Below are 16,180 nucleotides of genomic sequence, written 5' to 3'. Positions count from 1 at the left end.
AGGGGGAAGCCCTGTGGAACTGTTTGCCCTTGGCCTAGCAGCCTCGGGCAAACAGTTCCCCAGGGCTTCCCCCTACCTCGGGATGATAGTTTTGACTGTTCCCCAAATAGCCATGAAACAATTGTATACTGATCAGGGTAGACAGTTACATAATGTCTACCAATCAGGGCTTACTGTTATATATAATGTCCATTAATCAAGGCAAACACATGCATAATGTCCACCAATCACAGAGGATTGTTACATAATGTCAACCAATCAGGAAAGACAGTTACATTATGTCAACCAATTACAAACAGAGAAGACTGTTATATATTGTCTACTAATCACGGTAGACTGTTACATATTATGTCAACCAATCAGGGTAGATTGTTATATATATAATATCTACAAATCAGTGTAGACTGCTGTATAATGTCTACCAATCAGGGAAGACTGTAACATAATGCCTACCAATCAGGGTAAACTGCTATATAATGTCTACCAATCAGGGTAGACTGTTATAAAATGTCTACCAATCAGGGTAGACTGTTTTATATAGTGTCTAACAATCAGGGTAGACTGCTATATAATGTCTACCAATCAGGGTAGACTGTTATAAAATGTCTACCAATCAGGGTAGACTGTTATATATAATATGTCTACCAATCAGGGTAGACTGTTTTATATAGTGTCTAACAATCAGGGTAGACTGCTATATAATGTCTACCAATCAGGGTAGACTGTTATAAAATGTCTACCAATCAGGGTAGACTGTTATATATAATATGTCTACCAATCAGGGTAGACTGTTTTATATAATGTCCATTATTCAAGGCAAACACATGCATAATGTCCACCAATCACAGAGGATTGTTACATAATGTCAACCAATCAGGAAAGACAGTTACATTATGTCAACCAATTACAAACAGAGAAGACTGTTATATATTGTCTACTAATCACGGTAGACTGTTACATAATGTCAACCAATCAGGGTAGATTGTTATATATATAATATCTACAAATCAGTGTAGACTGCTATATAATGTCTACCAATCAGGGAAGACTGTTACATAATGCCTACCAATCAGGGTAAACTGCTATATAATGTCTACCAATCAGGGAAGACTGTTACATAATGTCAACCAATCAGGGAAGACTGTTACATAATGCCTACCAATCAGGGAAGACTGTTACATAATGTCAACCAATCAGGCTAGACTGTTTTATATAATGTCAACTAATCAGGGTATACTTTTATAAAATGTCTACTAATCATGGTATTCTGTTATAAAATGTCTATCAATAAGGGTAGACTGTTATAGAATGTCTACCAATCAGGGGATACTGTTATAAAATGTCTACCAATCAGGGTAGACTGTTATATATAAAATGTCTACCAATCAGGGTAGACTGTTTTATGTAATGTCTAACAATCAGGGTAGACTGCTATATAATGTCTACCAATCAGGGGATACTGTTATAAAATGTCTTCCAATCAGGGTAGACTGTTTTACATAATGTCCATTATTCAAGGCAACCACATGCATAATGTCCACCAATCACAGAGGATTGTTACATAATGTCAACCAATCAGGGACGATTGTTATATATATAATAACTACAAATCAGTGTAGACTGCTATATAATGTCTACCAATCAGGGTAGACTGTTTTATGAAATGTCTACCAATCAGGGGATACTGTTATAAAATGTCTTCCAATCAGGGTAGATTGTTATATATATAATAACTACAAATCAGTGTAGACTGCTATATAATGTTTACCAATCAGGGAAGACTGTTACATAATGCCTACCAATCTGGGTAAACTGTTATAAAATGTCTACCAATCAGGATAGACTATTATATATAATATCTACCCATCAGGGTAGACTGCTATATAATGTCTACCAATCAGGGTAGACTGTTTAATATAATGTCTACTAATCAGGGTATACTGTTATAAAATGTCTACCAATTAGGGTAGACTGTTTTATATAATGGCTACCAATCAGGGTAGACTGTTTTATATAATGTCTACCAATCGGGTATACCGTTATAAAATGTCTACCAATCAGGGTAGACTGTTTTATATAATGTCTACCAATCAGGGTATACCGTTATAAAATGTCTACCAATCAGGGTAGACTGTTATATATAAAATGTCTACCAATCAGGGTAGACTGTTATATATATAATGTCTACCAATCAGGGTAGACTTTTATATAATGTCTAACAATCAGGGTAGACTGTTACATATATAATATCTACCAATCAGGTCAGACTGTTACATATATAATATCATCCAATCAGGTCAGACTGTTACATATATAATATCTACCAATCAGGGTAGACTGTTACATATATACTATCTACAAATCAGGGTAGACTTTTACATATATAATATCTACAAATCAGGGTAGACTGTTACATATATAATATCTACCAATCAGGGTAGACTGTTATACATATATAATATCTACCAATTAGGGTAGACTGAAACATTATGTCCTCCAATCAGGGTAGACTGTTAAATAATGTCCTATAATCAGGGTAAACTGTTGTTTAATGTCTACCAATCAGGGTAGATTTGTTTTATAGTGTCAACAGCTGTTATGTAAAAAAAATTGAAATCAAAGAACTGAGGAGGACAACCTACATATATGAGACTTGATCATGACATAAAAGTATCCATTGTTATATTACAGCCAACATAACAATAAAAAAATCTAAATTCGTTTTGACTGATCATTTAAAATGTGAAACTTTGTAAACCTCATTCTGAGGTCATTACTGAGAAATATATATTAATATTAAAATGCAGTCAAACAGGTGAAGTTTTAGTGCATATCATACTGGTGCAATGTTTCAGAGCTTAGATATTAAGCTTATAAACACAGGTGTTACAATGCATGAAGCTAAATATACATGTAGGTGATCAGTCTGGTTGAATTGGAATGACCACCTGTACTTTAAGCTATTTTGTTTGTAAAATTCCTTCTTTCAGTTTTTAACTTAAATTACCAGAAATCCCTCAGACAGAAATTGGTCTCGAAAAACAATGCCTAGATAGCATTTTTGGTTAATGATAAATAGAAATCAATAGAAAACATGTACATCATTAAATAATTTCAATTGACTGATGAATTATGGCATTCAAACTCATGCTATTAATCGGAAAAAAGCAGGGTGACCAACCAAATTTCAAATACATGTACATACCATGTTTAATCAATCATTACACAAAACTACATTCATGTAAATGTATCTGAATGGAGCTTGGTAACACTGTTAATGATGCTATATATACTGCTTAGGAAAAGCAATCATTCTTAAGGGTTTGTAATACTAAAATATGTAACGTCCTTAATGTTTTATCTCTTCATTCTATGAATGCAGTGTGGTAGGTAAATATAGATAAAAGTTTTCTCATCTGTGTTCATGTTTTATGGCATCCTCCATATTCAGGGGTTACGCTCACTTTCACTCTCTGTGACCCTGGAATTATATCATAGCAAAATTGAAGGCACGAAGAAAGCTGTTTGATTGGTCTCCGGTAAAACAAATGACCAATCGCTAGGCTGGTACCTGTCCTTTGAAGAATACAAAGGAGAGACACCAACTAATCAAAGCCAGTCATTTTTTACCTTTACGAGACCGCGAAATTATTTTAATATAAATAAAAAAATCTACACGTAGCTAGTCGTCTTGTCTCATCAACAAGGTGGCGCACATTGAGCCTTCAATTTTGCTATGACATATTCCAGGGACACAGAGAGTGAAAGTGAGCGTAACCCCTGGATATGGAGGATGGTTATATGGAAGGTAAGTGTACAGATATAGGTATGCTGTAAAGCGCGACACCTCACCTGTGTGTATGCTGTTAGGTAGGTCAAGTGTATAGATTTAGGCAAGCTGTAAAGTGTGACACCTCACCTATGTGTATGTTGTATGGTAGATAAGTGTATAGATATAGGCATGCTGTAAAGTGTGACACCTCATCTGTGTGTATGTTGTATGGTAGGTAAGTGTATAGATATAGACATGCTGTAAAGTGTGACACCTCACCTGTGTGTATGCTGTTAGGTAGGTCAAGTGTATAGATTTAGGCAAGCTGTAAAGTGTGACACCTCACCTGTGTGTATGTTGTATGGGAGGTAAGTGTATAGATATAGACATGCTGTAAAGGGTGACATATCACCTGTGTGTATGTTGTATGGTAGGGAAGTGTATAGATATAGACATGCTGTAAAGGGTGACATATCACCTGTGTGTATGTTGTATGGTAGGGAAGTGTATAGATATAGACATGCTGTAAAGGGTGACATATCACCTGTGTGTATGTTGTATGGCATTGGTTAGTGTATAGATATAGACATGCTGGAAAGTGTGACACCTCACCTGTGTGTATGTTGTATGGTAGGTAAGTGTATAGCTATAGACATGCTGTTAAGTGTGACACCTCACCTGTGTGTATGCTGTTAGGTAGGTCAAGTGTATAGATTTAGGCAAGCTGTAAAGTGTGACACCTCACCTGTGTGTATGTTGTATGGTATTGGTTACTGTATAGATATAGACATGCTGTAAAGTGAGACATCTCACCTGTGTGTATGTTGTAAGGTAGGTAAGCGTATAGATATAGACATGCTGTAAAGTGAGACATCTCACCTGTGTGTATGTTGTAAGGTAGGTAAGCGTATAGATATAGACATGCTGTAAAGTGTGACATATCGCCTGTGTGTATGTTGTATGGTATTGGTTAGTGGATAGATATAGACATGCTGTAAAGTGTGACATATCACCTGTGTGTATATTGTATGGTATTGGTTAGTGTATAGATATAGGCATGCTGTAAAGTGTGACATATCACCTGTGTGTATGTTGTATTGTAGGTAATGTGGATAGATATAGACATGCTGTAAAGTGTGACATCTCACCTGTGTGTATGTTGTATGGTAGTTAAGTGTATAGATATAGACATGCTGTAAAGTGTGACACCTGATCACCTGTGTGTATGTTGTATTGTAGGTAATGTGTATAGATATAGACATGCTGTAAAGTGAGACACCTCACCTGTGTGTATGTTGTAAGGTAGGTAAGTGTATAGATATAGACATGCTGTAAAGTGTGACACCTGATCATCTGTGTATATGTTGTATGGTACGTAAGTGTATAGATATAGGCATGCTGTAAAGTGTGACACCTGATCACCTGTGTGTATGTAAGGTAGGTAAGTGTATATATATAGGCACGCTGTTAGCTGTAACATCTTGATGCCTCTCATGCAGGTTGCTTGCCAGGTTAGTTTTTATAAATGTGCTGTAACTAGTCTTCTTCTTCCAACCCTACCTGACATTTTCGGAGACAGCGGTTACTGTTTCAGACATGGCTTCTATGGTCTCTTATAAGCTGGCTGAGGCAACAGAAAACAATGATAATGATGTTGGAACCATGTTTGTGACAAGTGTTTCTTTGAAGAATTGTTTATTTCAATGTTTGCTATGTACAGTGTATTGGTATGCGTATATGCAGTAAGTTATTATACAGTTAAAGTATGGGGTTGAGGGATATTGCAAGTTTCTGGTGTCCCGAGACCAGGTATTTCTCGAGGCGAAGCCGAGGGAAATAGGCATGGTCAAGGGACACCAGAAACTTGCTATATCCCTCAACCCCATATTTTAACCGTTTTATTATACTGATACACACTGGAGAGATAGTTTCAACAAGAAAATATTTGTAAACCATAAGCTGTACAGCTTTACGTCCCAACTACCCTTTGATGGCAATGGAGCCAAATGCTTCTGAGTTCGGTAACAAGCTCTGCCCACCTCTCGCCTGATTGGCTCGGCGGAAACACCCGAGTGAGGAGGGGGTTTAGTTCCCAGGCTAACACACAGGACTAAAACACAGTCAGGCAAAAGTGGGGATATATCCGATTTAACCAATTACTTTTATATAGAGTAAATAAAGTAGAGGTATAATAAATATATTTATCATATGAATACCGTGTTATGCAGTGTCTTAAAGCCATCACATAAATTATGTTTATGTAACGTGTAATATCACCCAGCAAATGACGTCGCAATCGAATAGGAACAATCAATATGACATCATGTCATTGTGAAGCTGAATGATACTCGTTTTGGATTTTTCATATTTGCGAGCCTGCCAATCTAATATGAAGGGAAACGAATGACAGATCCTCTATACAGAATGTTATTCAGTTTTATTCTTACAGTACCTGTAATATACTGTAGCTATATAAAGGTGTACATATGGTTAAGGCCCTACAGACCTTTTGTTACATGTTGGAGGAATACATCATTGTAGCTTCAGCAGGATGACTGACTGCATGACATCAGTATATTGATGTTATGGTGTACATGTTGACATCCAGTTTAGATACCCTTTTGGTACCCCTCATAAGACAAACCCTTTTGGTACCTCTCATAAGACAACCCTTTTGGTACTCCTCATAAGACAAACCCTTTTGGTACCCCTCATACAAACCCTTTTGGTACCCCTCATAAGACAACCCTTTTGGTACTCCTCATAAGACAAACCCTTTTGGTACCCCTCATAAGACAAACCCTTTTGATACCCCTCATAAGACAAACCCTTTTGATACCCCTCATAAGACAACCCTTTTGGTACCCCTCATAAGACAAACCCCTTTGGTACCCCTCATAAGACAACCATTTTGGTACCCCTCATAAGACAAACCCTTTTGGTACCCATCATAAGACAAACCCTTTTGTTACCCCTCATAAGACAAACCCTTTTAGTACCCCTCATAAAACAACCATTTTGGTACCTTTCATAAGACAAACACTTTTGATACCCCTCATAAGACAAACCCTTTTGGTACCCCTCATAAGACAACCCCTTTTGATACCCCTCATAAGACAATCCCTAAGATAACTCTTGTTCAACAAATGTGAGAAAGCAATATAACACTTTGTGTCACTGTAGTAGGGTACAATTTTGTAGACCGTTTATTGTATTTTTAATAGAAGTGTGCAAGTTCCGGTCCGGTGTTTTGTGACGCAAGTGTATGTCTTATTTCATTATGTATTATAAACCGGTTCTTTGCTATGTCAAAGGGCGAATCTATTTTTATCTGAATGCCCAGTGGGCATTGCGGAAGGCGCGCGGTAGATTCACACACCTGTGGACTTTGTATGATGATGGTTGGGTTTTATTGAGAGAGGCCATTTTCATCCTTTGTACTTGGAAATTATTGTAAGTACTGATCATGTTGTACATTAACTATATTGTAAATAAGTACCTTTTAGGATTATTGTAATTGTATCATCTGGTAAAGATCGATGTTGAATTATATTTAGTAGGCTCTCTGTTGAATTGTGAGTGAATCGATCTTTTGTAATTTGAATTTCATATTGTTTGGAGTTCACGTTTATCTTTTACATTATTCAGAAGAGGTGTGTTGAGATATATTTCATTCATTATAATTGTTTTCTAAATTCTGGTTAAAGTTAACTTTTGTTATCTTTGCTAATTATTTAACATAATTTGTAGATCCTTACGTTTCGTTCTGTGGCCTGGTATACCGTCATCCACGGGTTGTGTCCCTTTAGCCCACTTCCCTTTTTGAAGAGGTAGGTTGTTGCTTTAATGTATAAATTTGTGTATTTAGTGTAACTTACAGTATTCGTAATTTTGTGCATTTCTTATAAACATAAGTGCTGTAATTGAGTCAATTTCAATGCGACAACGTGATATGTATATATATTGTATTACTAACTAACAGAGTGAATTATGTATTGTAATTCATAGCATACGAGCGTTGACTCTGTAATGTATGATAGCGACTGGGTTATCCGGTATTGTACTTTAGTAGTACTTGTATAGTGAAGCCTGTTTGTACTGAGTGCGTTAACCGGTCGTGTTAGATTTGGACGAGTTCATAACTCGTTCAGGTAGTGTAAGTTTGAGAATTAGTTTTAATGTACTGTTATATTGTTGTTAAAGGGTTTATTCGACACCCAGAATAAATCTTGGAATCGAACTGATGTCGTCTGTGGTGCTTAAGTACACAGCGATCCCAGAGCAGATACACTGCTACATCACTATAACAATAAACATACGGTAAATCTTTGGTCAGTTTAAATCAACAGATAAAGCTGACAAATAATTCTTATTTATAAAAAAAACCAGTAGTGATCATGAAAGTACTATAGTTCAAACTACATGTACAAAATGTAATATCATACAGTCTACAATGTTAATTTGGACACTTCAGTAACATATATACATAAACCAAAGGTTAAAAACTTAAATCAAACCATCGCTTTTTCAGAAAGTTATTAACAATCAACCTGCAGGATACTTTTCTTATACATCATCAACAGACAAATTTAACTAATACATACATTTCTGTATAGATTTATATTATAAATCTTTTATTTTGCTAAATTTATTTTGAATGACAAGTATATCATGAGTATTTCTTAGTCATCATCTTCCTTCAAAACATTGACTTATAGTTCTGGTATTGATGTTGCCTATAAAAGTCCCCTATAGCTATATAATCATGTTTGGTGTAATATGTTTAGTATATATCATACACCAAACCATTATGTCCAAACAGCAGTAAATCCGATAACAACTAGTAATAACAATATACAGATGATGTACTATACATTCAATCCTACAACTTTGTCAAGGTACAGCGATCATCAGCTTATAGCTACATTTATGTCACATATATAGGATTCCTAAAGAAGTAGAGCATTTAACTACAGCTTATAGCTTATAGCTACGTAAGTTCCTATAGAAGTAGAGCATTTTTTAAATCTAGGTGTAAATGTTATTGACAACACACTGGCTACAAGGTTTATGCTATATACATTATATACATCAATCTGACAGCTTTCATAACAGTGACATACATTTCAGACCAGAAAATACCAAAAAAAAGTATTCCGAGTCAAAAACCAGAGACCATTAGGCCCTGAATAACTCTAAATCTTGTTATTTTGAAAATGATATTGAAACGGCCAAGCAATTTTGGAGGAGAGCCCTAAGAAATGTTTAAATGTTTGAAATGAAACTACTAAAATGTTTCAAGTTAGGCAATGACAAAATAAGTCAATTTAACCACTTTTGATCTCAACTCTCCCAGCCCCCAGGAATTACAGTCGGAGTTCCTTTTTCCATAATTTTTTAATCTCATGAGCTAAAGATAATACTATAAAAACAAAAACTGGATTGAAATCTGCTCATTAGTTTTGGAGTAGATATCATTTAAAGCAATTTAATCTTTAATCCCTTTGATCCAGCTCTCCTTCAGTAACTGAAGGAGGGGAATCAGTCCCAGTCCTTTTATTCATATTGATTTTAAGTCCCATGTGCTAAATACAAGAATTCCACATAGGAGTGGATGTGTCACCGGCGCAGGCAACTCTAATGGCCGGATCTATTTAAATTAACAGTGACTCAAGTTATCACAGGGAAAAAGGTTTTCCGTTTAGAGTAATAGTGACTTTGACCTTTGACCTTCAGACCTGAAAAGCAATCCCAAGGAAACACTATTGGTATGGAAGCACTGTATGAAGTCTAAGCTCAATCATGATCAACCTAAAAAACTCAAGTTATCGCACAGAAACAGATTTTCTATTTATAGTAACAGTGACCTTGACCTTGGGACCTGAAAAGCAATATCAAACAAGCACTATTAGTAAGAATATTATTATTATTATTATCAATGCGAATATTATTATTATTATTATCAATGCTTAATGGCCCATCATCACAGGATTGGTCATAAGGGCCAACAAATGGTCGACAAAAACAAATGCTGAACCAATTTTTAAAGTTGTGAAAAAGGAGAAAGAACAAAGAGGAAGAAAAAAAAGAGAAATGACAAAGAGAAAGGAAAATGGACAGTAACAATATCTACACTATATACATGGGACTCTGAGGATTTACCACGGCCCGACCGTTCCAGAGGAATGCACAAAGGGCTGGCCGAAGGCGGACACCTGTATACCAAACCCCCAGGAAGGAATGCACAACGGTGCAAACCTAGCATTTGCGTCCCGGCCAAAGGACGGTGCTGCTTGGTCTGACCTCTACCTTTCAATCTGTCTGGCTTGGGTGACCCTGCCAGGAGCACACAGCCCCAACCAGCATAGCTATTCAGGTCATTGAGGTACTCAATCCCTCCAACACGGAAAGGTGCAGCGACTAGGGGGCTATTAGTAAGAAAGCAGTGTATGAAGTCTGTGCTCGATTGACCTCAAAAACTCAAGTCATCGTACAGAAAAAGATTTTCTATTTATAATAACAGTGACCTTGACATTTGGACCTGAAAAGCAATCCCAAGCAAGCAGTTTTAGTAAGGAAGCACTGTATGAAGTTTGAGTTCAATCAACCCAAGGGAACTCAAGTTATCGCACAAAAACCTTGAATTGATTATACATGCAGTGTAGTTTGAGAGGAGAAATAAAGCAAATCTATATACATGAATATACAAATCAGCTAATTTAATATCCTTTGACCCTGACCCAAAGTCCCCATCCTCAGTTTGTACTTTGCAGTCAACAGCAATACGATAAAGGTAATATCTTTTTAATAGGTACGCATACATATATATTGTGTTTATACATCTAACAAGATTTTATCATACTATTTTATTGGATAAAAGTTAATATGCAATAGTAATTTAAATGTTAGAATACATGTGCCTGCTGAGGAAAGCCATTTGTACAGACATTACGTAAATGTTAAAGGATTGTGTTGACAGCTTGCATTATCACAAAATAAAAAGTTCTGAGGCGGTGGTCTGTTTACAGTTGTCTGAATAAGGAGTCATTTGGTTATAGTCAGTTGTGTGTACAAGATATGGTCAAACTTTATTAAACGACCACTTTTATTTAACGACCGTTTTTTTAATTTCCCTTGGTTGGTCGCTTAATCGAGATTCCACTGTATATTTTATACCAGGTATATGGTAAGTGTATACAATAACTAGACAAGATAGCTGACAAACTCTCCCCAATTTGTTGGTGTGTACAATATATGTATATTACAGATCAGAGTAACATCTAAATCCTGGTAAATAGGCCGAAGGTTGAACAAGCCCCCTAGTTACATAACATCCTGTTACAAAATGAAATTCCAAGAACTCACAGGTATAATGTGTACTAGCTATACATACAGCTACAGGTTCTGTCATACATTAACGAGATGACTTACCTGTACATACACATTGTACCTATTATATTACAACGGAGCACTTACCAACAACAGATGGATGTTAAATCATTTTATTGCTGGTGTAAATATCTTAGTGCTTTGGTATACATATATCATTAGGGATTTTCACTCGAGACAGTCTTTGCAGAAACAATATTTCTATCTAGTGATACATCAAACCCTACTCAATCACATTTCGGTTTGTTTGACGACAAAATTTGAGTACCAAAGAAAAGGAATCACTGAGATAAATAAAAGTCTCACGAAACTCACTCAACCTTATCAATTTTCACATTGACAGTATTAATATTTAATAACTGGGTATCACTGGCAGTCCGACATTGATTTCTAATTAGCTAGCATCTGCCTCCAATGTTGGAACATCTTTGTCAGATTTATAGATTGGAGTCAAGGAATTTCATCCCAGAATTATCGATATCCAAGCAATAAAACTGATTTGTCTCAGCCTTTAATTTATAATACAAGAGGCCCAAATGGGCCTGCATCACTCACCTGGTATTAATCTCACAATTGTAACCTTAAAAGTGGACTAAAATAAAGCCACAGGCAAAATATCAGTGTCTTGCATTTGACTTCAGGTCATTCAGAAGAACCTGTTTAATGATTAAAACACATTTGACCCCTGTGACCTTGAAAGTCAAACATGGACATTAAGTTGAACAAACTTCATAACCCTTCCTCCCAGAATGCAACTTACAAAATATCACCATCTTATACCTTTTGTTTGTTGAGACTTTTAAAGATTTATGCACCCTGGACCAGATGTGACTACGAAAATATGTCAAGGTCATTCACATCAACAAGCAATCATCCTGTATGCTTTAGTTATTCAGAAAAAGTCGTTTGAAGATTTCAACATATTTTAACTTGGTAGTCCTTCATCCCCACATGGTACTGGCCAAATATCATCACCCTGGACCTTTTGGTTATACAGATGAAGTCGTTTAAAGGTTTTTTTAGGCAATTGACCCCTGTGACCTTGAATTTGAGTGAAGGTCATTTGTTTGAACAAACTTGGTAGCCCTTCATGCCAACATCCTTCTGGCCAAATATCATCACCCTGGACCTTTTGGTTATACAGTAGAAGTCGTTTGAAGGTTTTCAAGACAATCTGTAACCTTAAATCTAGATAAAGGTCATTCATTTGAACAAATTTGGTAGCTCTTCATCCCCACACACTTCTGGCCAAATATCATCATCCTGGAGCTTCTGGTTTAACATACCTTTTGGTTTAACATAAGAAGATGTTTAAAGGTTTTTAAGACAATTCACCCCTGTGACCTTGAATATGGGCGAAAGTCATCCATTTGAACAATCTTAGTAGCCCTTTATCCCAGCATGGTACTGGCCAAATATCATCACATCAGGCCTCTTGGTTATTCAGAAGAAGTTGTTTAAGTAAAAAGTTGACGCCGGACGGACGACGCACCATGGCATATATAAGCTCACTTTGCCCTTCGGGCCAGGTGAGCTAAAAATAGTCATTGGTGCAATAAACAATTGCAATCGGAGACTCTAGATAAACACGTGCGTGGTGTTGTTTTCATTACATAATAAGTTATACCGACTATTGATCTTTACATGCATTTGATGTTTTCTGTAAAACATTGATTATGAATATCTGGTTTTAATGTTGAATATTCTTCCAGAAAACATGGACCCTTCAACATTGCTCAAAACATTTAACCTATGAATTAATTATCAAAAAATTGAGCTTAGTTCAATAAATCTACTCTGAACCTTTAAAAGACCTAATATGACCCACTGATGTTAACCCAGGAATGCCATACAAGTCTGAAACAAGGTAACAGATTTCACAAGATTGTATACAGGTTATCATACTCGTGAAATCAAAGGAAAGCATCGCCTAATGTATAATCTGGTTCATATGTTGAACCTTTGGTAGACATATGTGTTGGTTTCAACAAGAAATAAAATGATGATGACAATTCCGTCTTTGCGTATTTGAGAGTTATCTTCTCTTGTGAGCAGGTATTGATTGTTACGTCATTGGTTTGTGTGAGAAAATTCATTGTTTTCTCAAAAATTGATGACGTTACTCTCACAAACAAATGACGTAACAATCAACACCTGCTCACAAGAGCAGATAACTCTGCAATACGAAAAGACGGAATAAGGCATCAGATTATTAACTATCTGATAAATCACCTACCAGATACATGTATGTTGGATTGTCTATCATGCTTTAGTATTGTCCTGGTAGGAGACTTATTGACTGACAATATATAACATACTGGTATTCAACACCTTCCCATTGTGTCTAGTTAAAAATGTTTGACTGGAGGTCCTTGGCACCCAAAACTTGAGCATACCCAATACCCAAAAAATTGTTGGGAGAATTTCACATAAATGCAGGCTGCATGTACGTGACCCTGACCCCATTAATGTTGGTCACACTTTAAAAACGACTACAAGTGTGCGCCAACAAGTGACAACAATCGCCGTCAACGAAATAATATATCTTAAGTGTTTAAATAGTAAGTAAACAAAATCAGAGTTCCTTTCCCCAAATCATGTAAAGTTATGATAACCCAAACATGTTCAGGTTGTCGATCGGATTGTGATTTCTTCCCGAAAGTCAAGGCTTTCGAATTGAAGAAATGCAAGGCCTACTTTCAAGGCTGGCAGATTCTTTTAAATCAGAATTCTTTTCAAGATAGGAGGGTATAATTAGTGTACGTACCTTCTACAGAATTTCAGTGGTATTGAAGAGACCCCCTCACTCGATATTTCAGTATGGCTGGCTTAAATTTCGCCTGACTTAATTGTCTTTTGACATGTAATTTGTCAGAAGTTGGTGGCCAGAAAGGAAATTGGATAAATGACCAAGTGCCTTCTACCTTCTCCTAATCAGCTATTTTGACTGTGATCCGTCTACACAGACTTGCCTTAGGTAGCAGTATACAGTAGAAATGGCCCGACCCTGATAAACAAGGCACATGTCGAGGAAATGTAAACACAGCGGATTTACCCTACACAACACATGTATACATGTATATATATTTGTAAACTGCATTACATTTACAATACATATAAAGTACTGAGAAGTGTATAAACCTCTTTTTTCTATGTATGTCACTTGTGTAAAAACCATGGTTACCACATCAAAAATTACCAAAAAATGCCAAAAATTGCTATTTTTAACCCAAAATTTGACCTCCGCAACTAGTATTTTTTTTCCTAAGCTCTGTCTGAAATTAAAGATTACCTACCTGGTTGCAGAATTATCTGGGTCCCAGTAAAGTTGTAAAACTTGATTTTTTGCAATTTTGCGTCGTGTGCTGTTGTCAAAATTTTATCTCCTGTAAAGCTAGCTTTTCATGTGTACGCACCCTTTCGGATTATGGCCAAAATTTTATTCTCGAACCAAAAAAATCTTCTTTCTTTTTTACAAATGTGAAGCTCACATAGCCCACTTCATCATGCTTATACCAATTTTAGTAGAGTTTTATTTGTATATTTTTTTTACATATCATTATACAGGGGTTAGCCTTTTAACAAAAATATCACCCATGGCCACAACCCTCTACTGTATACTGCTACCTTACAGCAAGAAGATTTCCCAATAATTAGCAATCAGTAACACAATGCCACTATATATAGTTACACTTACGTCAGTTAGTATTCCTTCTGGATCTCTGCAGCCTCCACTGACAGTCTGACAACAAGGTATGTATCCTGTATATTCATGGGTGGTATTTATTTGTATGAAGTTTATGAAGGTTAGTTTTTTAATTATATTTTGACAATCACGGGGTGTCACATGTGTGTTTTCAGATATTATCACTGAAAATATTCAATAAAATTTTATGGGAATTCAGAGGATATGTTGTAAATTTCATTATCATATAAAGTTATACTTTGATGTGTGGATATTTAATCTTTATTTATCATAGGATCATCCTATTTTTTAGGATACACAATGTACAGCGCATACATGAGGGCTGAACAGTCAACTATAAAACATCTTCAGACTGTATCACTTAAAATATTTAAATAAACTTAGCGATCGATCCAGAATGTAGGATAAGATAACTTAAAGCGGCCTCAAATTAGCTCACAGGCATTATGGAATTCTCTACTTTTTAATTAACAGGTGACAATACTTATTGGCTTCACCCGATGCCAAAGAGCTTGAGGCAAATATATGGTTAATTAAGTTAACGTACACCTCAGGTGTATCAGCTCCATTGACAAATAGTTTCATAAAAGTGACATATATATTTACAAAGTACATGTGATACATGTGTGGTGGGACTTAGTAACACTGCACAACTAGGTACAGTAGCTCAATTGGTAGATCAAAAGTGTCAGTCTAGAATTCAGAGGGTCACAGGTTAAATTTCTGGTATGGTCGTGAATTTCATTTTACTGTTAATTAGTATGTACTAGGGCCAATACATATTTCATTTGTACCAAAAATCAATATACATGTATAAATATTTATAAATGCTACAAAAGATCATATAAAATTGCTGATCACTATTGATTAATTAACTCATTCACCCCTGAAGACACATTTGTGCTCTTCCAATTCAAAGGTTGGAATAGTTCATCATGAAATTTCAGGGGTGAATGTGTAAATATAATAATGAATATACCTTTAATGCATATTATATCAGAAAGCAGATAGCTAGATCTAGAGTTATCTACAGGTCACCAAATTCAAATTGCCTAAGGATTATTTGATAATCAATCGATCAATAATGAAAAAGTTATATTTGCACATGTATTATACTGAATCAAAATTGACCAAAATTAAATATACAGTTAAGGTTGTTGAAAGTCACCAAAGGTTATGGTTGATAGGTCTTTATATCAATCAATATATCATTATAACATACCTTTCATTAACACTTACAGAAGTTAAGCAAACTTTATACCAAAAGTCAATATCTCACCGTAGGTGAAAAGTCAAACTGACAAAATTATCAA

At 35.7% G+C, this 16,180-nt stretch overlaps 1 protein-coding gene across 3 annotated transcripts in view; it reads right to left on the bottom strand.

The window, feature by feature from the left end:
* The window catches only part of LOC110451809 (cytochrome b561-like), a 28,869-nt gene that overhangs the window by 8,843 nt on the left and 3,846 nt on the right, over positions 1-16,180 (bottom strand). Inside the window, exons 2-3 of one of the 3 annotated variants that reach the window (XM_021499993.1) lie at positions 7,531-7,613; positions 5,333-5,396 (exon numbers count right to left, since the gene is read on the bottom strand). The exons of 1 other annotated variant lie outside the window; for it this stretch is intronic. In XM_021499993.1, the coding sequence (XP_021355668.1) occupies positions 5,333-5,370 (38 nt within the window). In that variant the 5' untranslated portion in view covers positions 5,371-5,396; positions 7,531-7,613. The remainder of the gene's footprint in view (positions 1-5,332; positions 5,397-7,530; positions 7,614-16,180) is intronic. One more of the 3 variants, XM_021499992.1, reaches the window with a different exon arrangement.

This window comes from Mizuhopecten yessoensis, unplaced genomic scaffold (assembly GCF_002113885.1).
Source record: "Mizuhopecten yessoensis strain PY_sf001 unplaced genomic scaffold, ASM211388v2 scaffold6211, whole genome shotgun sequence".
In the NCBI taxonomy this organism is placed as follows: Eukaryota; Metazoa; Mollusca; class Bivalvia; order Pectinida; family Pectinidae; genus Mizuhopecten; species Mizuhopecten yessoensis.
The sequence above is the reverse complement of the archived record's forward strand: the minus strand, read 5'-3'. Positions and strand labels throughout refer to the sequence as shown.